The 25,812-nt window shown below is 41.9% G+C and overlaps 1 protein-coding gene across 4 annotated transcripts in view; it reads right to left on the reverse strand.

Moving 5' to 3' along the window:
- Positions 1-5,198: 5,198 nt before the first annotated feature.
- Positions 5,199-25,812, reverse strand: part of SSBP3 (single stranded DNA binding protein 3) — a 48,276-nt gene continuing 27,662 nt past the window's right edge. Inside the window, exons 5-18 of one of the 4 annotated variants that reach the window (XM_088479326.1) lie at positions 18,104-18,193; positions 17,478-17,555; positions 17,116-17,175; positions 16,265-16,328; positions 16,107-16,183; positions 14,596-14,675; positions 14,445-14,493; positions 13,667-13,702; positions 11,109-11,163; positions 10,430-10,500; positions 8,589-8,667; positions 8,440-8,468; positions 7,564-7,665; positions 5,199-6,559 (exon numbers count right to left, since the gene is read on the reverse strand). In XM_088479326.1, the coding sequence (XP_088335452.1) occupies positions 6,530-6,559; positions 7,564-7,665; positions 8,440-8,468; positions 8,589-8,667; positions 10,430-10,500; positions 11,109-11,163; positions 13,667-13,702; positions 14,445-14,493; positions 14,596-14,675; positions 16,107-16,183; positions 16,265-16,328; positions 17,116-17,175; positions 17,478-17,555; positions 18,104-18,193 (900 nt within the window). In that variant the 3' untranslated portion in view covers positions 5,199-6,529. Of the gene's footprint in view, positions 6,560-7,563; positions 7,666-8,439; positions 8,469-8,588; positions 8,668-10,429; positions 10,501-11,108; positions 11,215-13,666; positions 13,703-14,444; positions 14,494-14,595; positions 14,676-16,106; positions 16,184-16,264; positions 16,329-17,115; positions 17,176-17,477; positions 17,559-18,103; positions 18,194-25,812 lie in introns of all 4 variants that reach the window. The other 3 variants (XM_088479324.1, XM_088479325.1, XM_088479323.1) reach the window with 3 other exon arrangements.

Genomic DNA, 25,812 nt, shown 5'->3' on the forward strand with positions numbered 1-25,812 from the left:
ACAAAAAAAAAAAACTAAGAAATCACATGTACATAAGTATTCACAACCTTTGCTCAATACTTTGTTGAAGCACCTTTGGCAGCAATTACAGCCTCAAGTCTTTTTGAATATGATGCCACAAGCTTGGCACACCTATCTTTGGGCAGTTTCGCCCATCCCTCTTTGCAGCACCTCTCAAGCTCCATCAGGTTGGATGGGAAGTGTCGGTGCACAGCCATTTTCAGATCTCTAGAGATGTTCAAGTGGATTCAAGTCTGGGCTCTGGCTGTGCCACTCAAGGACATTCACAGAGTTATCCTGAAGCCACTCCTTTGATATCTTGGCTGTGTGCTTAGGGTCGTTGTCCTGCTGAAAGATGAACAGTCGCCCCAGTCTGAGGTCAAGAGCAATCTGGGGCAGGTTTTCATCCAGGATGTCTCTGTACATTGCTGCATTCACCTTGTGGAAAAAGTGAAGCACTGTGAATACTTTCCGGATGAACTGTATACAAAGGCTGCAAACCAGTGGCTCCCAAACTGGGTGCCTTAGTGCACTTGCAGGGGTGCCTCGGCTTGGTGGTCTAGTAACAAATAAAATTATTTTTAGTTTGTGTAATAGGCAACAACTGTGCTAATGGCTGTCAATCAAAAAAATATGTGGACAAAAAGAAGCGCAGCCCAATCAACCACCACATAACTGAACACAAGGGCACAATTTACTTAATTTAAAGTTTCCTGAATTTCTCAGTAAGAGACATTTGGCCCAGGGGTGCCGTGCAAAAAATGCTGATACTCTAGGGTGCCGTGATTCGAAAAAGTTTGGGAACTACTGGTCTAAACTATGATTTATTCTAAAGTAAACTTTTCATGTACTTCTTTGCGGAGAATTATTTGCCAAGTTTTGACATACTCCAGAACAAGTTTTTTGTGCTATATTATTAAGTAACCTAAATCAGATTCCAGCACTCTTCAATTCGACAGCCAAATTGGAGAGTGCTGAAATCAGATTTAGGTTACTTAAATAATGTTGGCATTGCTAGTTTCCTGTACTGTAGTTACCAATCTTCTACCTATTAGCTGAAGCTTATAGGATAATGGTGATTAGCAATTGAATGCTTCTGTATTTGGGGTTTACGTATGGATAGATACACCGGACGGTGAGTTGTAATGTGTATTTGATGATTTTTTTATTTTTTTTTGTATGCATAGATTAAATACTGTAAATAATGCAAGTTTGTGTTTGAAATTGAATTATATATTTTTAAATATTAAATACTGAATCATCAGCGCTCTCTTTTGGATTTTTGTGTGCTGCCATATATGATAGGGGTTTGGGTTTCCCTCTGAGACGGCTGCAGGTGAATCAGGGGTGTTATATAGGGCGACAGGGTTGAGGATTACAGATTTGTGTTTAATTATGAACCAGTGAGTTGGAGATTACTGTGGTAATTCATGACCAATGTTACTTATTCTGAAACCAGTTAACAGGTTGCCTCATTATAACAGTCTGTAACCACTTACCTGGCACAGTCGCATGGAATGAGACTGTAGCCAGCTGTGCTTTCACTGACACGGTCGTATCCCATGCAGCTGTGTGTGTATGTTATATGTACAGTCAGGTGCATAAATATTGGGACATTGACAGAATTTTCATATTTTGGCCTCTATTCACCACCACAATGGCTTTGCAGTTAAAGCACATCTTGTTTGTTTCATTTCAGACTTTCAGATTTAATTTGAGGGTAATTACATCCAAATCAGGTGAATGGTGTAGGAATTACAACGGTTTCTATCTGTGCCTCCCACTTTTTAAGGGGCCAAAAGTAATGGGACAAACTAAACAATCCTAAATCTAACTTTCACTTTTTAATACTTTGTTGCAAATCCTTTGCAGGCAATTACAGCCTGAAGTCTGGAACGCATAGACATCACCAGACGCTGGGTTTCATCCCTGGTGATGCTCTGTCAGGCCTCTACTGCAAATGTCTTCAGTTCCTCCTTGTTCTTGGGGCATTTTCCCTTCAGTTTTGTCTTCATCAAGTGAAATGCATGCTCAATCGGATTCAGGTCAGGGGATTGACTTGGCCATTGCATAACATTCCACTTTTTAGCCTTAAAAAACTCTTTGGTTGCTTTTGCAGTATGCTTCGGGTCATTATCCATCTGCACTGTGAAGTGTCGTCCAATGAGTTCTGAAGCATTTGACTGAATATGAGCATATAATATTGCCCGAAACACTTCAGAATTCATTCTGCTGCTTTTGTCAGCAGTCACATCATCAATAAATACAAGGGAACCAGTTCCATTGGCAGCCATACATGCCCACGCCGTGACACTACCACCACCATGCTTCACTGATGAGGTGGTATGTTTTGGATCATGAGCAGTTCCTTTCCTTCTCCATACTCTTCTCATCACTCTGGTACAAGTTGATCTTTGTCTCATCTGTCCATAGGATGCTGTTCCAGAACTGTAATGGCTTTTTTAGATGTTGTTTGGCAAACTCTAATCTGGTCTTCCTGTTTTTGAGGCTCACCAATGGTTTACATCTTGTGGTGGACCCTCTATATTCACTCTTGTGAAGTCTTCTCTTGATTGGTGACTTTGACACATATACACCTACCTCCTGGAGAGTGTTCTTGATTTGGCCAACTGTTGTGAAGGGGTTTTTCTTCACCAGGGAAATAATTCTTCTGTCATCCACCAGAGTTGTTTTCCGTGGTCTTCCGGGTCTTTTGGTGTTGCTGAGCTCTCAGATGCATTCTTTCTTTTTAAGAATGTTCCAAACAGTTGATTTGGCCACACCTAATGTTTTTGCTATCTCTCTGATGGGTTTGTTTAGATTTTTCAGCCTGATAGTAACAGCTCTTTGGATCTCATATTGAGAGTCGACAGCAACTGATTCCAAATGCAAATGTCACACCTAGAATCAACTCCAGACCTTTTTCCTGCTTAATTGATAATGAAATAACGAGGGAATAGCCCACACCTGTCCATGAAATAGCTTTTGAGTTGATAGTCCCATTACGTTTGGCCCCTTAAAAAGTGGGAGGCACATATAGAAACCGTTGTAATTACTACACTGTTCACCTGATTTGGATGTAATTACCCTCAAATTAAATCTGAAAGTCTGCAGATAAAGCACATCTCGCTTGTTTCATTTCAAAGCCATTGTGGTGGTGAATAGAGGCCAAAATATGAAAATTCTGTCAATGTCTCTATTTATGCACGTGTGTGTGTGAGAGATATATATATATATTTTCCATAGATAAAAAAAACCTTCCGATTTCACATGTCCCATTAAGGCTTCTTACACAGAATCTGAAATTTCACAAAACCTATTGAATTTCTGCCAAAAATTCAAAAAGCAATGAAGTTACGATCATTAAGGCTGACGCCTTAATGAACGTGTTCCTTGCGTAATACAGATATGGTATGCCATGACACCATGTGGTTAACTGCAGATTCAGCACTCTCACAGGGTGAGATTGCTGTCACTCACAAAATGGTGGAGCTGCTAATTCACAGAACTGTGTGCTCATTGGAATACACACATGCAGTCTATGCCCACAAACTTCCCATTCAGTCAGCACAATAATTACACTGGGTTCCAACATCCTTCTCACTCAATACATCTATCTCATTTATTATACACATTCAGCTCCCTAATTGCCAAAACTAGAAAAAGTCTGGTGCTGTTTCTGGAAAATACAGGGGAACCATGCTCATTTTTCCCCCGTTTTTCCAGGAGCGGATCAGAGCCCAGTGCTGGTTGCGCTGAATACGGGGGACCCCTACGTCGTTTGTCCCCAGTATTCTGGTAACCAGGACTGGTTCCGATTAGGCTGGTGCTGGTTGTGCTTAATACGTGGTATCCCTACGTCATTTGTCCTCCATATTTTGAACAACCAGCACTGGGCGCGGGGCTGGCTGCTCTTTTGGGGGGTCTGGGGGCACACCCTGTTTCTTCTACACGATAAATGTTTTTTAGTCACAGATGCAGGCTTTAAGAGCCTGCATCTTCCACCTGCTGCCTCCCCCGGGTCCTACTGCTCACCGCACACCCTGCCCAGGCCGCTACAGCTGCCTGCTTTCTCCCCCATGTCTCAGCCGCCGCTAACGCCCGCTACCTTCCCCTGGGTCCCAGCAACTGCAAAAGCCGGCTTCCTTACCCCCGATGCCGACCCCCTTTACCGCCCGCAAAGGACAGCCATCTTGCTGCACCCAAGTGAAGCCCAGTGAGTACACCTGCTGGAGGCTCCTACTGAGGCTGCGCAAGGAATTTAATCTTCCCATCTCTATAATGGAGCAATTGTGAGGTAATAAGTTTAAAAACTGTAACTTTCTCAATTACCTGAACCCCAAAAGACCCTACCCTTTATCAATAGCTACCTAAAACAAACCAAGAGTCTAAATTCACCCCCTACCCTGAGTTATGCCTTCCCAAAAATCCCCCATAGAGAACAGCAGAAAAGTGGTCCTAACAGTGTCAGAAAGAACAACAGTTGGAACTTTAGATTACTCCCAAATACTCATTGTTTATGTTTTTCAACTGAAATTTGGCATGCAGCACAGCAGTTCTACCTGTCCCTGCCAAATTTCAGCTGGGTACCTCCTATAGCTTTTGAGGTGTAGCCCCTTAAAACACCATGCCCCCCCCATCCGGAATTCTCTATGGAGATTTCAGTTTTTTCGATTCAGCCTTAATATAAGCGCACGGCTGTGCCCTTATAATAACAAAATCAAAGTTCGGCACTCACTTTCAGAGATAAGAATACTTCATCCCGTAGCCTTCATCACGATTAAGCCTTGCAGCAGTAATATACACATAGAAAGATGCAGCACCCATGGCTTTGAAAAATCACTATCTCCCAGGGAGGAGTTTGAGTGATATTTTTCAAAGACCTGAGTACTGCATCTATCTTTTTTTTTTTTTTTTTAAAAACTGTTACAGTACATCTTTAAAAATACACTCTAAATTAAAATAAAGTGTAAAAAAAAAAATAAAAAAATGACTGAGCGGCTTTTTTGGGGGAAAAATTGGCTCATTAACCACATAACTGGCTATTAGGTCCAAAAACTGTACATGAAGACAAAATGTAAGCAGTTCTGTTACTTCCCAGTTGCCATTCTGTATTTTTATATTTTTAATGTTTTACAGTGCAGATCTTTACGGTGAAAACAGTGATCCAAAAAAAAAAAAAAAAGAACGGTCGCATATTTTTGAGTTTATTAAATTTATTACAGCATGGAGGCGGAAAAGTTAACCATATCATTCCAAGCTGTCCCATACCAAGAGACAATAATTTAACTATCCCTTTTCAAATACACAAGGAATTTCTCTTGTAACAATGTCCTGAGAGGAGCTGCTGTGGTTCCCTCCTTCAGTCACTCCTGATAAATGAAAAAACAAAAAAAACAAAAAAAAAAACCTGGAACACCTGACAATATTTTTGATCAGAAACTCAACATCCTACACAACTGTCCCTTTTAATAAGCAAATGTTGAGCAAAACTAGGTGTAGGTGCTATGAAAGCGTCTCATTTTCAATTAGACGGAGGGAAATAAAAATAAAAAATACAAAAATAAAATAAAAAATACAGTGTTTAATATCAGCTGACGTTGTTCTGGGCTGACATTGATACAATAATAATTATATTAAAAAAAAAAAAAAAAAACCCAGACCAAGCAGTGGTAGTTCAGAAAACGTTGTCTTTGAAGGAGTGTTTTTCTAGTGCCTGCTGGTCTGCTTCCCACTGTATCACCTTTTATTAAAATTCTTAAGCAACCAAAGTCTGTAGTTTAAAACCAGTTAATAAAAGACGAGGCCACAAACTTCTAAACTGCAGGCTGCATAGTCTTATTACCCATCCCTTTCTGCAGTGAGCGCTTCCTCTTGATTCTGGGAGTTCCTAGTTAATTATCACTCTTGTAGAGGTAAAAAGAAAAATATATCATATATATCTATATAGTCTTAGGTGTTTAAACAAATATCAAGTGTTGTATTGTATGAGGTAAAGAGAAGGATGCAGTTCCGACCAGAGAGTCTGCACAGTGGAGAACTTTGAGAAAAAAAAAATAGTCTTTTTTGGAGGTGATTTTGGATTGTATGAAAAAAAACAAAAACAAAAAACCCTTTGGTAGGGAAGTGGGTAAATAAAAATCTCAGTTCATTCCAAAAAAAAAAAAGGCTAACAACTAAAGACACATGAAGTTTCCTATTTCAGCTATTCTCCTTGAATATCACGTCACAGACATAGAACATTGGGGGAAAAAAAAAAAAATTGCAATCGGATTCATAACTTGAAATTTCCTTCTCTTGCAAAAAAAAAGAAAAAGTTTCTGTACAGTTACACATCCTCGGAGAAGGATTTTCTTGTCTTGACAGTTTTTGTACTGTGTTTGATGGAATAAAAAGTTTGGTGCTTTTTATTGCATGAAACTGAACTGAGGGGAGCTGTTCCATTCATTTTCACAGCTCCGTGCACAATTCTCTTATCCCATCACTGTGACCATTCTAGCAGCAGCCGAGAGGAATATTGCCCCTGTTGTCACACACTCATAGTCATGCTGGGAGAGTACTGAAAGAGAAAGAAAAATTTCCAAAGGTTATCAAAAGTCTATTTTACATGTTGCAGACTGATATAGGGGTGTGGTATGTTAGGTTGACAGTTCTCAAGTTGACATGCATCAGGTTGACATGAGAATCACAACATGGTTGAAATGTTGACTTGCTTAACATGTTGAAAGTGACCATGTAAACATTCATTATGTCTGCTCGGACGACATGATAGAATGTCGATCTAATGTCCCTGGCAGTCCAGCGGTCACTTACCTGCCCCAGGCGGCAGCTGCACCTCTACCGCCATTTTCCGAGCCCCACTGGCTATATGACCAGCACCTCCGGTTTAAACATCTGACGGAGCGGTGCTCTGGCGAGTATTTTACCCCTAATCTACCCCTTAGTGCCTAACCGTTGGCATTCTGAGAATGTCAACATTGTGAAAATGTCGGCATTCTACTGCTGACATTGTGGCATGTGACCGGATATGAATTATTCATGATACAGATATTGCATTCCTTTTGAATGCCAGAGTCTGGTGGCTGCTTTGCCCGATTCTGATAGACGCAAGTCCAAATGCGGATGGATCTCGTGGATATAAGCAAACTGCATATAGCACAGAAAGCAAACTGACTGCGCACGCTCTATACCACGCATACACACGAAGACCGAAAGTGTGGACAGAGTCGGATCTCTCTTTCCATGAAACGGGTGTTCTTTGTTGACAATTGGGTGGTTACCGTGTGAAGGCACAGAACAAGAATATCTCATGGGCGTGTCATTAGGCGCGAAAGCTGGTTTTTCGGATGGATCATTAGCACCCAGCACAGGATGCGTGTAAGTCTCCAAACTAATGACAGCAGCAGATGGAAAGATCAGCCGATGGACCTCAAATGTATTACTATTATAGTATTATTATTACAGAGACATTATAGGACAAACTTTGCTACAGTTAAAACTTATAAAATGTAAAGAACAAGAAATAATGACTGGTATGAAAGAGTGTGGGCACAGAATACTCACATTGTCATTTTGGAAGGAATGAAGAAAGTTTCCTCCTAACTCTCCATCATCTCGCGGTGTTCCCGGAGGATTACTAATGCCACTTATGTTATTTGGGGAATTCTGGAAAGGGGAACAAACAACATTTATGATTCAGCATGAGACTCCAATTCACTGGTGTAAATAGAAAACGCATTGGTCAGAGCACTCTCTTATTTAGTGGCTGATAGACAGTGGAGAGGGGGTGACAGCACTGCCCCAGAACCCAACTTCAATGCACCTATTCTGCCCACTAAGTGGAGCGAGGTTCCTGGGATTATACAGAGCATCACTCTTCAAGTCTCTATTTAAATTGTGCTATGGGGCAATTCACTGTTCCAACACTGCGCTCCTGTTTCACTCTATTAGTCTCTATATAAAGTCTGTATGGTCTACATCGGGGGAGAAACCATGTTTATGTAAGAAAGTTACTGAAGAACATTCAAAAAAAAAAAAAAAAAAAAAAACTTATTAGTGGAGAGTAAATCTGTTTCCATGACTACGGAATATTTACTCCGACCAGTATGTTATTTTGTTGCTTTTATTTTCAAACCCGTCCAGCAATGGCTTATTAATACTGCATACACCGAAATGGGATGCGGTCATAACACAGACGCAGGGGATTCCGGTGGTCAGAATGCCAGTGACGGAATCCTGACACCTGTCAGAATCCGGGCACAGGCATCCCGAAGGTAAGTAGCATGGTTAGGGGGAGGGTTAGGTTTAGGCACCGGGGACGGAGGGCTAGGTTACCGACCAACAAGTATCGGTATCCTAACCCAGCCGGGATGCAGACAACGATTGTTTAGCCTCTTGGCCACAGAACAGTAAAGAGGGATAAAATGTGCAGAACCTCACCTTAGGAAGTCCGTCCATGTCACCAGACCCTAAACAAGGGAGAAAAAAAAAAAAAAAAAGAAAACATTTGTGATTTCGTTGTAAAAGAAAAACAAAATGTCATAAAATTGTTAATGAAGATCAAAAATTGTTAAGCCTTTGTCACATACCTAATGACCCGTTCATATGATGAGGTTCCATCCCGCCCATTCCTCCCATAGGTCCATCTGAACCAGGGCCCATTGGGAACTGTAGCAAACAATAAAAAACAGATGTCAGTCAGTGACCAATTCCTTTACGCATTAATCACACGTCCCCTGATTTCATTAACAGTGTAAATAAAGTTGAATCATTCTTTAGGTTACAGACTGTCAGTACACATCTCTAATTGGCCGATACGCTGTTCTAATAGACTCTCCTTAAAGATGGGTCCAATCTGCAGTCAATACAACCCCCGACCGAACAGTTGGTCCGACACTGGACAAGTGTGTGCTCTCAAAAAACTGATGCATTCAGTCGATCCCGGTTGTCTGGCCAGGTCAAATTATTTTTAAAACATGATTAAATTCAGGAGACCCGACCACCGATCAATATGCAGGTGTGCATGCAACGGAGACCAGAGCTTGCGACCGATCTCTGGAGCAGCATCAGCACCTGGCAGCTAATTATCACCATGCCCATGCATGTTGCTGGGTCAAGATCCAGTAGCTTCCGCTGAAGCGGTAAGACCCAGCGGATCCAGTCCCCGATCAGCCATTACTGGGCAGCACAGACGGTGTAATGGTTAGCATTACTGCCTCACAGCACTGAGGTCATGGGTTGGATTCCCACCACGGCCCTATCTGTGCGGAGTTTGTATATTCTCCCTGTGCTTGCGCAGGTTTCCTCCGGGTGCTCCGGTTTCCTCCCACACTCCAAGAAATATACTGGTAGGTTAATTGGCTCCCAACAAAAAATGAACCCTAGTGTGTGTGAGCATGTGATAGGGAATATATATTGTAAGGCTCCACTGGGCCAGGGACTGATGTGAATGGGCAAATATTCTCTGTAAAGCGCTGCGGAATATGTGTGCGCTATATAAATAACTGGTAATAAATAAATTTCTGCAGTTTGTCAGCGTTTGTGGGTTTCAATCAATGTTGGCACATCCCAATTAAAAAAAAAGGCCCATCTCAATATTGGCACTTCCCATTTAAAAAAAAGGCCCATTTCAATGTTGGCAAGTCCCATTTAAAAAAAAAAAGGCCCATTTCAAATGTTTTTATTTTACAGTACTGCTCAGTTTATCTTAATGGCAGCGAGGGGACTAGATTTATTACAGGTGGTATTTTGGGGTGTTCAGCGCTTTTTAATGCATTGAATGAAGTGCACCTACACCATGATTAAGCACAGAAGTGTAACTGGTCGATGCAAAGTGGGTCCCATTCTAATGCTGGGTACACACTGCACGATATATATTATTCGTTCGTACAGCCGACACAACGATATATCGTTCAGGTCATCTGCGGGTGTGTATGCACGATTTATCTGTGAACGATGTCGTCAGATATTTAGCGTCAGCCATGCAGCGTGGAAGTTGTCGTAGATCATGCACATATGCATGCGTGTACAAGCGGGCGTCCGACCCATATACTGGATGCAGGAAGTGTACGCCAGCTATAGGCTGCTGCCAGCATCATCACTGGTCAGGTTTATACTCACAACACCGGCTGCCAGTTACTTTGTCAGCTGGGACTGGCTAACACACATACTGTTCTAATGCCCTAACATTATCCCCACACATGCCGCAAGAAGGAATAATGACAGCTAATAAAAAGGTTACTGGATACTGATCACAGAAGGATTATAATATTTTCTTTGTCCAATCCAGATGTGAAGTGTTCAATAGAAGAATACAAAGTGACCCGCAAAACCGCAAGCCTGGCTTTTAAAACCTCAGTCCAATCACAGTTCAGGAATATCATGCAGTCCTTCATATACAGTCAGGTCTCACATCAAAGCACCCACTCACGTTTGAACGGTTCCCTGTAGGAGGACCGGGATTTATCATTGTGTAAATATTGTCGCTTGAATTTGTTGACTCTGTAAAATAAGATAAAATCATATATTAGCTGTTTAACGGGGTAAAACATAAGTCAGCATTCAAAATGTCGAAATGGACATAGGTTGACAAGCAATGTGTCGACATGGTGGAAATGTTAATATAACATGTCGACACGGGTTTGTTTGCATATTTTTTGACTAAGCCAAATTATTTTTGAATAACACAATTAAATACAAAATGTGACTGTTCACATTATGAAAATGTGCACATTTTTAACCATTATGACCAGATGTCGACATTCTGAACCTGTCAACATTGTGGTGTCAATATTCAGAACCTGTCGACATTCTGAGCGGATAGCGTTCCACTGCACAAAGCCACTATATTAACATTTAAAACCTATACATGCTGCTGGCTGAGACGCAATAACAAAGCAGTCTCTGTCAGAACAATTAGCAAGAACACCAGTCGCCAGCTAAACTGCTAAATATTGAATTTGCTCAAACCCTACAAAATATAGTATCACTGAGTGCAGATATACTGGACCTAACCTTTTGGTTAGGTCTTCATGAAGCTCAGCAGTGTAGTCAGCATATTAATAGCTTACATAACACAATATAAAACACTGTACACTGTTACTACATACCTGCAGGACTGGGCATGATTGGTGTTCCTGGTGGTCCTCCGCCACCAGGGGGCCCCTGTACGCAAAGAACAGGTTTTGGTTTGTAAATGGTACAACAATCTGTTTCCTAGTTGTCATAAAAGAATATATTATGGCATCTCTTATGTTCCAGACAGCAAACGTCCCACTGATCACCTTACATTTATTGTTTTACTATAAAAAGTTACAATTCCTATAGACAAAAAAAAGCTACGTTTATGCGGATTACAGAGAAGCTACCTTATGCAGAGTACACACTTGGCCGCTGGACCAGCAGAAAGCGGACAATTTTGGTAAATCTACACACTTGCTAATTGGCACCGCGATATGTCTGGCCACAGGAACCGGCTGTGATGTCATTGTCGCTGGTTCCTGTAGCCAGGCTGTCCAGTGGTGTGTATACATGAGCAGATATGAACAATAAATCTTCCAGATAAATCGCTTCTTCCTACAGTCAGGTGCATAAATATTGGGAAATTGACAGAATTTTCATATTTTGGCCTCTATTCACCACCACAATGGCTTTGAAATGAAACAAACAAGATGTGCTTTAACTGCAGACTTTCAGATTTAATTTGAGGGTAATTACATCCAAATCAGGTGATCGGTGTAGGAATTACAATGGTTTCTATATGTGCCTCCCACTTTTTAAGGGGCCAAAAGTAATGGGACTATCAACTCAAAAGCTATTTCATGGACAGGTGTGGGCTATTCCCTCGTTATTTCATTATCAATTAAGCAGGTAAAAGGTCTGGAGTTGTTTCTAGGTGTGACATTTGCATTTGGAATCAGTTGCTGTCGACTCAATATGAGATCCAAAGAGCTGTCACTATCAGTGATGCAAGCCATCATTAGGCTGAAAAATCAAAACAAACCCATCAGAGAGATAGCAAAAACATTAGGTTTGGCCAAATCAACTGTTTGAGACAAAGATCAACTTGTACCAGAGTGATGGGAAGAGTATGGAGAAGGAAAGGAACTGCTCATGATCCAAAACATACCACCTCATCAGTGAAGCATGGTGGTGGTAGTGTCATGGCGTGGGCATGTATGGCTGCCAATGGAACGGGTTCCCTTGTATTTATTGATGATGTGACTGCTGACAAAAGCAGCAGAATTAATTCTGAAGTGTTTCGGGCAATATTATATGCTCATATTCAGTCAAATGCTTCAGGACTCATTGGACGGAGTTTCACAGTGCAGATGGACAATGACCCGAAGCATACTGCAAAAGCAACCAAAGAGTTTAAGTCTAAAAAGTGGAATGTTATGCAATGGCCAAGTCAATCCCCTGACCTGAATCTGATTGAGCATGCATTTCACTTGATGAGGACAAAACTGAAGGGAAAATGCCCCAAGAACAAGCAGGAACTGAAGACATTTGCAGTAGAGGCCTGGCAGAGCATCACCAGGGATGAAACCCAGCGTCTGGTGATGTCTATGCGTTCCAGACTTCAGGCTGTAATTGCCTGCAAAGGATTTGCAACAAAGTATTAAAAAGTGAAAGTTAGATTTAGGATTGTTTAGTTTGTCCCATTACTTTTGGCCCCTTAAAAAGTGGGAGGCACATATAGAAACCGTTGTAATTCCTACACCGTTCACCTGATTTGGATGTAATTACCCTCAAATTAAATCTGAAAGTCTGCAGTTAAAGCACATCTTGTTTGTTTCATTTCAAAGCCATTGTGGTGGTGAATAGAGGCCAAAATATGAAAATTCTGTCAATGTCCCAATATTTATGCACCTGACTGTATACATCGTTCACAGACATATTGGGTGTACACACGGCCAGATGCACTGAACAATATCTCATTCGTCAGTTGTACAAGCAATATATATCGTGCAGTGTGTACCCAGCTTTAGTTGCAGATGTACATTAACTGGAAACATGAACCTACAGTCGCACTACAGTCTCTAGTGGTATAGTCATGTTAAACTGGTGTTTGGGAGTTCTATATAAAAGCTCTCTGTGGTAGATTAGGAGCCTCGGCCACGGTTTTCATCTTGCAAATTTAATTGCGGCACAAAATGGAAATAAAGTTCATTAACCCCCCTAAAAGCCCTTTTTATAAAACACCCTCTGCAATCACACATTAGGGGCACAATAGATGTAACACTTCTCCAAGTGAATTTAAAAATGTGAGTAAAATGTAGTGAAGTTCTACTAATTTAACAATACCTAAACTCAAAAATAAAATAGTTTTGGTAACCCGTAAAGTACAGAATTTATGAATCTGTGCCAAGCTTAAATTAGTTTAACCCACTGGATCTCAAACTCAGTCCTCAGGACCCCTAACAGGTCATGTTTTCAAGGTCACCCAGCAGGTGCATTCATTAACCAACGACACGTTTTAAAAGATCCACAGGTGGAGCAAATTATATCACTTGTGATTCTGTGAGGAGACCTGGAAAACATGCACTGTCGGAGGTCCTGAGAACCTGTGATTTAAACCACTTCAGTACAGTCCTGTGCGTCATTAGCATTTAGCACGCCTGATTCTAGTACCCCAGAGTATTTTACATTCCCTCCAAAAACTTACCACGTAAGTGCCGGGTGAAGACGAAGAATATGGAATCTGTGTACAAAATAAGCAGATTGCAACATGTCGTGAGGCAATTACCTTTTCATAGTGGCTTAAAATAAGATTACATTTAATAATGCCTTTTCTTTAGAACAACTCGGGATAAATAAGAAAATGAGCAGCTTATGCTAAAAGTTGAAACCGCGCTCTATTGGGGAGGGGTAAAACATTTTATTTCACATCACTTCTGAAGATAAGCCGCTATTTTGAATATCAAGCAAATATAGCTCCTGCAACCAGTATAAAACATACTGCTAAGATATAATAAGCTCATTCTCCACTGCAAAACAAAATAACGTTTCAAAATTAATGATATTATATTATAAGCAATACCATCTACACCAAGGTAAATAATGACCTCCAATTCTTTCTTAAGCCTGGTACACGAGACGATGTGTCAACCAATCCTGCGGATCAGGCACATCGTGTTTAGTGTGTACCCACTATGCGCGGCCGCTGCCCGACATCGGGGTCGTTCCTTCGTCGGCCAAGTTCAAGGGTGCCAGTGAACGACATGCCGGCGGGAGGGGCGGTCACCGGATCGTGCAGTATGTACCGCCCGTCCAATCGGGGGTGTTGCCTAATGTGTACCCACCCTTAGAAATTTTATTCTAGCAACAATATTAAAATACAAGAATGCACGTCAAGTGCAACTTTGCGGGAATTCTAGGATACAAACAAGAAGTAGCGAATGTTACAAAGTAGACATTTATACTTGCGCCATTAACCCACTTACCGAGTTCGCACTATTGGGGTTTGGCCACGGCCTGCCTGCTCCAGGACCCCTAATACAAACAGTAGGAGTATATTAAAAAAAAATAATCCTAAATATACAACCCACCCCCCACCTCCCCTTCCACCCGTGTTTCAGAGACCGATTTACTTACATGTTCATGCCAGGACCTAATGAATTGGGTGGTGGTCTCATGCCACTTCCATAATTCTGCAACGATAACCAAGGATCAGACTACGGTAACGAGGACATCCGGAAAGGAAGGAAAGAAGAAAACGAGAGGGTTAGTGATACAGAATAAGACGCCACCCAGCAATCGCACAATTACTGACTGCTAATTAAGTAAACAGCAGTTTGATTGTTGAAGTAGAATAAATTAGTTCTTGAATTGCTCCGCGCCATGATCATTAAAGATAACTGAATTAATATCATCAAGAATTTCAGGGTCAGAAAATGAGTCTGGCAAACCCCAAAAGGGTGTGCTGTCTGTCATTACACTCACATTACTTATTAACATTATTCCAGAGGTCACTTGTCAATCACAAGGCTATAGTTATCAAAGCCTACGCTCCGTAATACCACATTCACACGCTTGTGTTTATTATACCTAAAGTCTCTGGCTTGTTTGTGTCATTGTTATACGTACACTCAGTGATAGGATTTTCTAATTGAAAGATGTGAACTGCACAAATAGAATCCATTTATACAATGCATTTTTTGAGTGGCGATTCAACTGTTTTGTGAGCCCCCCGTTAAGAGTCTATACGATTGGGCGCCTGATGGAGCAGTTCAATTATTGCCCCGTACGGACATCTGAAGCCATGGGGACATTTCCCACAGCCTCCTGAGGGGCGGGCAGACATGTGTGCCAAGTCTGGTGGTTTGGGCGCCCCAACGGTGGTTCGGGCGCCCCAACCACAAAGCTGCTAAACCCGATGCTTTTAGGCGTGTTAAATACTAATGGGTACCTGAACTGAGAAACAATTTAATTGCTCTGTCCGATGCTTATGCGTATAGACGCCCAGCCCCCCGCGCAAAACAATTGAATCGCCCCCTTCAAGTATTAACCAATGTGGCATGAAGACCTGGAATCTGTAACTGTATCAGCTTAAAATTAAGCTGCATATTAAGGGGTATATTTACTATAGTGAGAGTTTTTAGAAGTGGAAATGTTGCCCATAGCAACCAATCAGATTCTACTTAAAATTTAATTAGCACCTTCTAGAAGATAATAGCCAACATCTGATTGGTTGCTAAGGTCAACATCCTTACTTCTAAAAACTCACTTTAGTAGATTTACCCCTAAGATTTGACGGATTAACATTGTTACTGCGATTTGACAGATAAGGAACGTCTATATATTTATAGCCTACAGTTACTGCAGACATGTAATCTATGCGTTAGTAGAAGAAAGAGACCCTAAACATGCCTTTAATTCTCTTCTACTCTAAATTATTCCCTTCCACACTACAAGACTGTAGCCCAATAGTCCTCCTCTGCTTCATCGGCATACAGGTGCCAGTAGCTTACATTTAATGAGCAACATGCAGCTAGTTTGTTAATACTAAACAAAGAGCCTCAGCTAAGCACACAATTAAGCAACGCTGTTAACGAAGGGGAGGACAAGAAAGGATGATGTGGTTAATTACCAAACACTGTCCTCACCTGAGGTCCAGGACCCATGGGGCCCATTTGTCTAGGAGGATTCATCCTCTGCATGGGTCCTCCCATGCCCGGGTGCCCTTAACGATAAAGAGACAAATTTATAAAGATATTCTGAGTGAATGGTGACACAGCAGCACTGCAGCCTGGCGTGAGCTTACCTTGTCGCGTCGGGTCCATGGAATTTGGTAACAAAGGCTGTGCTCCTGGGACGCCACCTGGTGGCTAAAATAACAGATATCAGAGAGGAAGTAAAACACAGCATAATACCCCTTTCAGATATAAACCCCAGCTTTACACCGGATCGGACCCTGGACATGGGTTGAAGCCGGGGTTTCAGTACATACACCCCCCCCTCCCTTTCACACCTGGGTGATGAACCCGGGTCATCACCCTTCCCACCGGACCCGGGTCTTCCATCTAAAAAGCTTACGCTTGGAAATTAGGCCATCTCCAAATGCTACTGTGCCGCCGTCCTTATCAAGACCTGGGTCATGCCTTTCAGACATAAGCAGGGACAAGGGTTGCAGGCCCCGGACATAACCCTGGTCAATTGCAGGGTCGCGTACCCGGGACTGTCAACACTGGTCAGACCTTTTCAGACATAAGCAAGACCCAGGTCAACTATCCTTGCCCCGGCAAATTCCCCGGGTCTTGTTTATGTATGACTGGGGCATAAGAGACATCAGAGACATTACAGTAGAGGTAAAACATGGTACAGAGTCATCAGTGACATTAGAGCAGTGTTAAAAACGAGAGGAAGTGACATCAGTGACATTAGAGCAGTGTTAAAAACATGAGAGGAAGTGACATCAGTGACATTAGAGCAGTGTTAAAAACATGAGAGGAAGTGACATCAGTGACAGAGGGGAGAGGTTAAAAAAAAAAAAAAACTAAAAAAAAACTAAAAATGTGATAACAAGACTGGGGACAGGTTTGCAGAAATATTAAAGTCACTGTTAATTTCAGGAGATGAGGAAACCATGTAATAATTAGTTTGATGGCAACTCACCTGGCTGCCCATTCTTATGTGTGGCCTGGGCCCACCACCATAACGAGGGGACATAAAAGGCTGCAATAAAAAAAAATACAAAAAATTAATAAGAGTGAAACTCAATAGAAGTACTTTTTTTTTTTATCCCCTCAAAAATCCCATGCGTTGATGAATTAAGCCGACTAGCGCCATACCGCAATTTGGAAGCTAACTGCGCGGCCTTAAAGAAAATGTAGTGCCACCAACTACGGATGAGGTAAATGTATAATATAAGAGCATGACTGAACATAAACAGTCGTCAGATTGTATGAATCTCATATGGACGTGCCAAAATCTTCCATGATCACTTCCCATGTAATAATCAGTAGTTAATGACTTACCTGACTGTGGGGACCCATCATGTTGGGGTTGTGAGGAGGCGGCTGCGAGTGTGGGGACGGCTGAGATCCGGGAGGACCCTGCTGGGAAGGACACACAAAAACTTAAGTGGACACTAGGCCACTGGAAGTCCCCCGGATATTCTGTTCCTTTAGTACACCTGTACAGGTGTGTGCGCAGGTGGAGCAGAGCAGGCTCCGTGGCAGTGCATAGACCACTCCTGCAGGCTTAGCAGCTGTACCGCCGCGTCTCTCCAACCCAGTACCGCGTCTCATGAACCCACTGCCAGAGATAGCACGGCTAGTTAGCATGAGCTGTTGTCTTAATTAAAAGAAATTAATTAGCCATTTTGCAAGCACTTGTTTAAACAGCTTTGCTAAATATTAATGCCACTGATAATTCCTGCTGATTAGCGGGTCCCATAATTAGCAGCAGAGTAACAGAGGGAGGACGGCTCAGCACCTGTACGCTCACTAATCAGATCTAGCTGCCACACAATCTATCTCCCGCTTCAATGCTGGCTACAAAGATCGGCTCCAGACTGCATGCATGCTGCAGAGTAAGCCCCAATATATCTCACTGTCCTGGTCAGCTGTGTGCAAGGAGAACTAGAGATCCGGGGTCTTACCTGGAAGAATCCAGGTGGAATGGGTCCTCCTGGCATTGTATCGCTTGGGGGAATGTTTCCGAGCACCGGGCTTGGTGCTGCTGCTGCACTCTGTGGGGAGAAGAGGACACTCCATTATCTACAAGCAAAGATAGGCAACATGTGGCCGCCCAGCTGATCTGGAACGATCAGTAACGAAATGCCTGAGACTCAGGCAGGCTGGGACTTCTAGTTCATCAGCAGCAGGCAAGCCATCATTTATACTTTAGCTAATGCTTTGGCAAGGTCACAAATCTGAAAACAGATCTGGTTTATAACAGTTCGTGAACACAATACACAAATACCGCTTGCACTTGTTATTACTCCACATCTATACGCACACATAATAAAGACATTCATACAGGATCATGTATGGGTCTGACGCATTTTATCACGACAGCTGAGTAAGTATCACTCAATCGATAGCAGCGGTATGGTCATATAGTACCCAATAAAATGTTTGCTTTCATTTTCTAAGATGCACATGGACAGATACAGAACCTGACTGGTTGCGATGTAAATAACTTACAGGATTTAGTATACAATATATATTTCTTATAGTGCAGGATCAATCATTTTTGTTACCTGGAGTATGAAACAAATTGTCCCTCTGCATTTAGCTCACTACAATTGCTCAAAATGCCATAAAACCATCATCATATATACAGCTGGCAAATTATGCAAGAAAGAAACTCATAAAAGAATGCAAATTTACAGCAAATCCAAGTAGCCACCAATTAACCGGACACCCAAACTATTTAACACAAGAGCTTTCCCGATTATTTTATGTACTGTATATCTTTCATAGCGGGCTCAGCAAACAAAACCTAAATAAATGCACAAGTCCACCAGCAGGGGGACCTCTTGCACCAATTGTTGAACCGTAGGCCACACAGCTTGAGATCAGCAAGTTAGCACCAGTGTTACAATACCATCAAAGGCCAACATGCTCAGTATAACAAATGGGAGCAATAAAGTGATCTCTTAAATTGTTCTGCACTACAAAAGACGATTTGCCATAGAAAGTAACCTGTATTTGTCAAGTGCTTTTCCTGCCCATAAAGGATATGGACCCAGATTTCTCTCATGCAAACAATGCACTACCTGATGTTATCACCATTATCTACACAATACATGGCAGGAATAGGAAAAGCCTTTGGACCATAACATGAATACTCAGCTAAAAATTTAAGATGAGCTGGCGATTGAGACAACTGCTAAGCGACCAAACCAGATTCCATCTTGTCCACGTATGCGGCTGTCCGAACACACAGATTTAGGGCCATGAGTTGCACCAATGACAGCCCGTCGCTATACTTCATGGATCCATCTTGTTGGGGTCTCCAAGAGCTATGATTGGGCAGCACAGACGGTGTAATGGTTAGCATTACTGCCTCACAGCACTGAGGTTGTGAGTTCAATTCCCACTACGGCCCTAACTGTGTGGAGTTTGTATATTCTCCCTGCGCTTGCGTGGGTTTCCTCCAGGTACTTCCGTTTCCTCCAACACTCCAAAAATATACTGGTAGGTTAATTGGCTCCCAACAAAAATTGACCCTAGTGTGTGTACATGTGGTAGGGAATGTAGATTGTAAGATATGAATGGACAAATATTCTCTGTACAGTGCTGCGGAATATGTGTGCGTTATATAAATAACTGGTAATAAATGATTATTACATGTAAAGACTGTTTAAAAAAGGTACATAACCATCTGATCTATAACACAAATGCTAAATATAACCTTACGTCTTATAGCATGCTTAGAAAGGGAAAACTGTGCCACAAGTTACTTTATTTCCTTTCCAAAATCTACAGAAAAATACAATTAGAAGTAAAATGATGACGCTTAAAATGTTCTTACAGCATATTTAGCATATTACCCATAAAGACACTGGAACAAACAGCGAGTAGAGATTTGATTATGACCAAGGCACGCGTTTGCTATGGTCAGATACAATGCCCATGGTTACACAAAGGGGATAATACATTTATCGCTATACAAATTGCCACTGTGCTTAGTGAAGTCAGGGATCCTCCAACCGCTACGGTTTGAGCCCAATTCAGGTCAGCCGATCAGGAAGAAAAGAGTTTATAGGTGGGGCACTTTCTGCAGCTTCCTCAGGTCTTAAAATGACCATAGAGAAACAAAGTGCAGCTGAGTAGTTTAGCGAACACTCAGGTAAGTTTAATTGGAATCCAGCTAAGACTCTTATCTAATTAAAGTAATCACATCATCTTTAGTCAGTCAGTGGGAACTGTCACACCTGCTGTTCTCAAAGCAGGCGGCGGACATGGCAGTCACCTGATATTAGAGCAGACAACCAACAATTGCCCACAAAGGCCCATGGACGCCCCCCTCTCACAACAGTGCTTGCTAAACAATCAAAGCAACTTTCCTTTTGTCTATACGGCTATATTTTTATGGTCTGTTTGTAGCAAAGCTTATGCTGGATTTTTTAGCATGATAAAGACGGGTGAGCAGCGAAGTGAAACATGCTCCATTTAGAACAAAACCAAATCTGCACATAAATCAGGGGGGGGGCGGGGGGATATGGAGAAAAATACACATCCTGGTTGGTGGAAAAGTGCACAAACAACGTATTGTTTAACACAGCTAGAGTTAGATGTCACGGCGCGAGTTGCGCATATTTATGTAGTAGGTCTATTGATATCTGCACAAATGCTAGCACTTCTTAAATGTTTAAGCACTAGGAAAAAGCATCTTAAAAATTACGCCAAGTTTATATTTCCTTATACATGGTATTAATAAGAGGAGCACACAGTAGGATTAGATCTGCAATTTATATTTATATGGACTCCACAAGTGTTCCGCAGCGCCTTACAAAGTACATACACAAATAAGTGACCAGTAACTGACAGTATAAATTATCCATGTATTTTTCCTGCACTGTATTGTACTGCTACATTAGCGACCATAACACCCAAATAGCAACAGCTTAAGCAACAAAGCGTTAGGTGCCCTGGTGGGGAGTAAGGAGTAGATAAAAATAAAGTAAAGAGAAGCACAAGAGGGTAGAGGGCCCTGCTCGCAAGAGCTTACATTCTATTCATCCCGCGTGTACGACCCACCAATTCAGTCCTTGCAAGACTCTCAAACTGCCTCTAAAATCAAGAAATGCTTAACTGACTAAACACGGTGGCTCTATAGTACATCTCCCTTTAGCTTAATTAATGCCAGTGAGGAGACTAGATTACAGGTGGTATTTTGGGGTGTTCAGTACTTTTTCATACATTAGTGGCCTATTGTTTTGGCCGCAGCTGGGTTTATTTGGGTGCCAGACGGAGCAGTTCAATTGTTGCTTTGTTCGGGCACGAATAGCCACTGCTGCACACATTTCTGCCCGCAGCCGTCCGGGGTGGAAGTCAGCTGTTTGGGCGCCCAAAGCAGAGCTTTAGACGGGGGTAGCTGCTATACGTGGCTAAACCCTGTGCTTTTGGGGCGTGCACATGTGGCAAGGACGCCCAAACAGAGCAACAATTAATTGCTCCGTTGGAAGCCCATTGCATTTGGGCGCCCAAAAATACATTTAAATCGCCCCCATTGACTGAAGTGCATCTACAACCATGACTTGGCACAGGACTGTAACTGGTTAATGCAAAGTGTGTCCCATTCCATGGGCGGAATTCAATGGTTTCCAGCCACGTTCGCACCCGTCGGAGCTATTCAATTGTTGCTCCTGTCGGGCACGATCAGCTGCCGGCGCACCATTTAATGGGTGAAGTGTGACCCAAACGGCACTTTGCACGATCGCGGCCAGCACTTTGGTCAGGGGTAGCCGTTTTAAAAGGCTAAACCCGACCTCAATGGGCGAGACCAGTGCGATAATGGGCATCAATTGAATAGCGCCCCACGATCTCCTGTCACTTTAGACGGGAGATCGGGTGTGCTAAAGCAATTGAATACCGCCCTAATGCTGGGTAGACAATGCACGATATATTGCCCGTACACCCGATGAATGATACATCGTTCAGTGCATCTGTAGGTGTGTACGCACTGAACGATGTCACTCAGATATATCCCGTCGGCCGTGCAGCATGTCAGATGTGACATATCTGATATTGTGCACATCTGCCTCTGTGTATAGGCGACTGCATGACCCAAATAACCGCAGGAACCAGCAACAATGACATAACTGGGAGGGCAAATGTAATGCCCGCCCAGTTATGTCTGGCCAGATCAGTCGCTCGGCTGGTGGGACGGTTGTCTGCTGCGTTGGTCTGGTGTGTACCCCACATAAGTGCAGGGTCAATACAGAGGATATTTATCAAACCTTCTAAAGAGGACAATTGTTCTGAAGAGCAACTAGAAGATTCTAGCTATCATTTTATAAAGTTTACTACATAAATGAACCTAAGAGGGTGAAGGAGAATTCAAGTCGCACTTGCTGGTAGAAAAGGCTACGAGGCCTATCGCAAAACAAAGGATGCCTCGCAAAGGATGCCTCATTAAATGTGCCCCCCCATTACCTCATAAATAAATCACATTTGTAAATTTAAATCTGGTTTTGGCTCTCCAACGAGGATGAGTGGTTGTGCCTTTAATCCACACTTCATAAATTCCCCCCGCTCGCACCCACCCCTCATAGTGCAACGTTTTGCGCACACAGATGCCACCACCTTGGCGTGAATATCCATACAATTCCTTGTAAATCTAGGGGCACCAGGATAAATGTAGACACAGAACTAGCACTGCACCCCTGCAACTGATAAATCATTTTTTTTCCTGTCACAACTTGGTAAACCTTGTAACCCTAGACCAAGGGTAGATGACAATAATCATCCATTTGTTTTTAGCATCAAATACACTAAAACACAAATATGTTGGACTCCTTGGAGTCTAAAAGGGAAGAACTAGCGTTACTGCTATCTGAGGAACAAGCTCAATACATTTTAATATCTTAAATCCTCAAACTGAAAGTGGATCCAATCACCTACAAATAGACACAAAAGTTTATGAAACAAATTAATACTTTGCCCATCAATTCATTAGAAACGAGTGATAGTCAGCTTTATGTGATGGCACCAGTATAGACTGAAAGTTCCAGTGGTGCTTCCAACCTATGGGGCCAATTCAATTCAGCCCAATGTGCCACGATGCCTGGCTGTGTACATATCGGCCATATACGGTAGTGCCAACATGGAAAATTTTCCCTCATACATCTATGGGGTGCACGGGAAAACTTACAATGCAAGAAGCACATTGCATCCATTACGGTTAATTTAATCCCCCCCCCCCTATATTACCTACCACATGTGCGCAAACCTATATACTAGAGTAACAGTTTCTCGCAGAAATCCAATTAACCTACCAGAATGTTTTTGGATCGTGGGAAGAAAATGGAGCACCCACATAAGGAGCACATACAAACTCCACACAGATTGGGCCTAGGGTGTGATTCACACCAAGGCCCTAGTGCTGTGAGGCAACAAGCTAATCATTGCGCCACCATGCTAGCCTACAAAATTATATTTCAATTAAAAAAATAAGATCCCTCTGTGTGAGGCAATTGGTACATTTTAAAATTCTTTAGCTTAGTCTAAAATCTGAAACCTGCGGTTTTAAAATAAAAATAAGCCCCAGACTAAACATATCCACAAACTGTGCATCCCTATAGTTGTCAAAACTGGGTTATTTAACATAATAAAATAGCAATTTGTGTAGTATTTTCACATTTTACAGTAAGATTACAGTAGACACCAGATATACTGTGGCAGGTACCAACATTTGTATCAGTGCAAATTTTGTACATCTGCTGTGCCACGCGCCTCATCGTAAAAGATTTTCCACAAAGGAAAACTGAATGATCACGGATTTCTTTGGCAAATTACTTGTGTCCAATTTAATCAAACGTATGAACCTGATCTGCAATCTGTGAACCTTACTCGGGACAAGCAAATAAACAAGGCAGGTGTAAACAGAATAGACACCAGACTAGCAGCCCAGCCCATCTCTTTGTTCAAACATCCTCTATTATTATGGACTACAGGGTGTCCTGGGGTGGAAGGGCATCTGTTCCAGTCAGCTAAGGTTAACAACCATTAGGACACATGCAATGTATTAACAAATTAATAAAAAGGGGGGAAAAATAAATAAAAAAAATCATCAACTCGACTATTGCTTGAGCAAAATGGGTACTGAACTACAACAACCAATCGTCAATTAGCTTTTATCTGTCTAGTGCAAGTGCACTAGTAAAACAATGCGTGATTCGTTGTTATGGCTTCTTGCAAAAGTTGCACGTAAATGCAACTGCAAATAAGCCATAGGGGCCTATGTAACTAACCACAAACTACTGCCAGAATGGCTTCCGGTGGCTATGCGGGGTGAGAGTCTCTCAACACATCCCATGGAGGTGCAAACAGAAATCAGTTATCAGCGACAACTGGAGTCTAATTGAATCGACCCCATAAAATATTAGTATAAAAAGATACTAAAATCATTAAAATCACATACTACATGTATTTTGAACCATTTTAATGGCCAGGATCCCCACGTATATTGTGATCAATGTTTCACTAATGCAGGAAGTACAATTTTATTTTCTAGGTTTGCGGCCATATTGATTACTCCTGTGAAAACCTCCAACGCTTGCCTCTGCTGATGCATGCAATACATAGCATAGCGATGATTTCTACTAGAATTCTCTAAAGAGCATATTATACAGGGAAGACAACAGACCACCTACATACATACAGATAGAGGTTTACTTAAATATACAAAATGAGTATTTAAAATATTACAATTAAAACAAGCAGCATTAAAACCTAAGAAAATCTATAGCTACTGAAAAACACAGTTATATATTAGAGTAAAACAATAATGCCAGAACCTGAATTCATGTGCACAATATAATTAATAAGAAGCATTGCAGAAAGGTAAAAAACAAAAATAAAATTCTAATAATAATAAAACCCACACGAGGCTGCAGATGGAGACAGTGAAAGAGGTGACTGAGGTCCCAATTTATGCAACAAAAATATTTAGGATGCCAGAACTACTACTCAATAAAACATTAGGCTGGATGAGAATCCGGAATCTCCTGTCTCAGATCATGGGTCACCTGGGCATTACACAACAGTAACCAAGGAAACTGCGTCTATCCAGCGTGCCATCATTACCGGATGTCATAAAGTAATAAATACTCAATCAGAAACAGTCACAATACCAAAAAGGAAAAAGAAATAAAAAAACAATTCATTAGCAAACTTCATCTTACTGTTAGGAATGGTGGGTGTACATGACTTACACAATGCATGAAGAACTGCACATGTATGGTAATTTGTAGGTAGATTATGCTGATAGAGTATGGTTTAGTGCAGGTGCAATTATATATATATTTTTTTTTTTACGGTTCTACCAGGAAGATATACACTCCTTATTAGCCCAAGTCAGTCCTGGATGAAATCCCCTACAATAAAAGGACATTCTAGGGGAATGCAAAGTATCTGCACCCTTTGTAGCATCTATTGTGCTATCAAACCCTCCCCCTTGCCAGTAATCCCCCCTCAAGGCCTTAATCAGTTATGTAAATACTGCCCTTCCCCCCTCACCCCCTCCCAGTGCATCTGCTCAGGGTCCTCCACAGAGATGCTGGCCCTATCCTGAACCACAGGGCGTTAACCCCCGCACTACTGCACTGACACAGATTTATAAGGACCAAGAACAACA

Source organism: Taudactylus pleione, unplaced genomic scaffold (genome assembly GCF_031769625.1).
Source record: "Taudactylus pleione unplaced genomic scaffold, aTauple2 ptg000230l, whole genome shotgun sequence".
Classification (NCBI taxonomy): domain Eukaryota; kingdom Metazoa; phylum Chordata; class Amphibia; order Anura; family Myobatrachidae; genus Taudactylus; species Taudactylus pleione.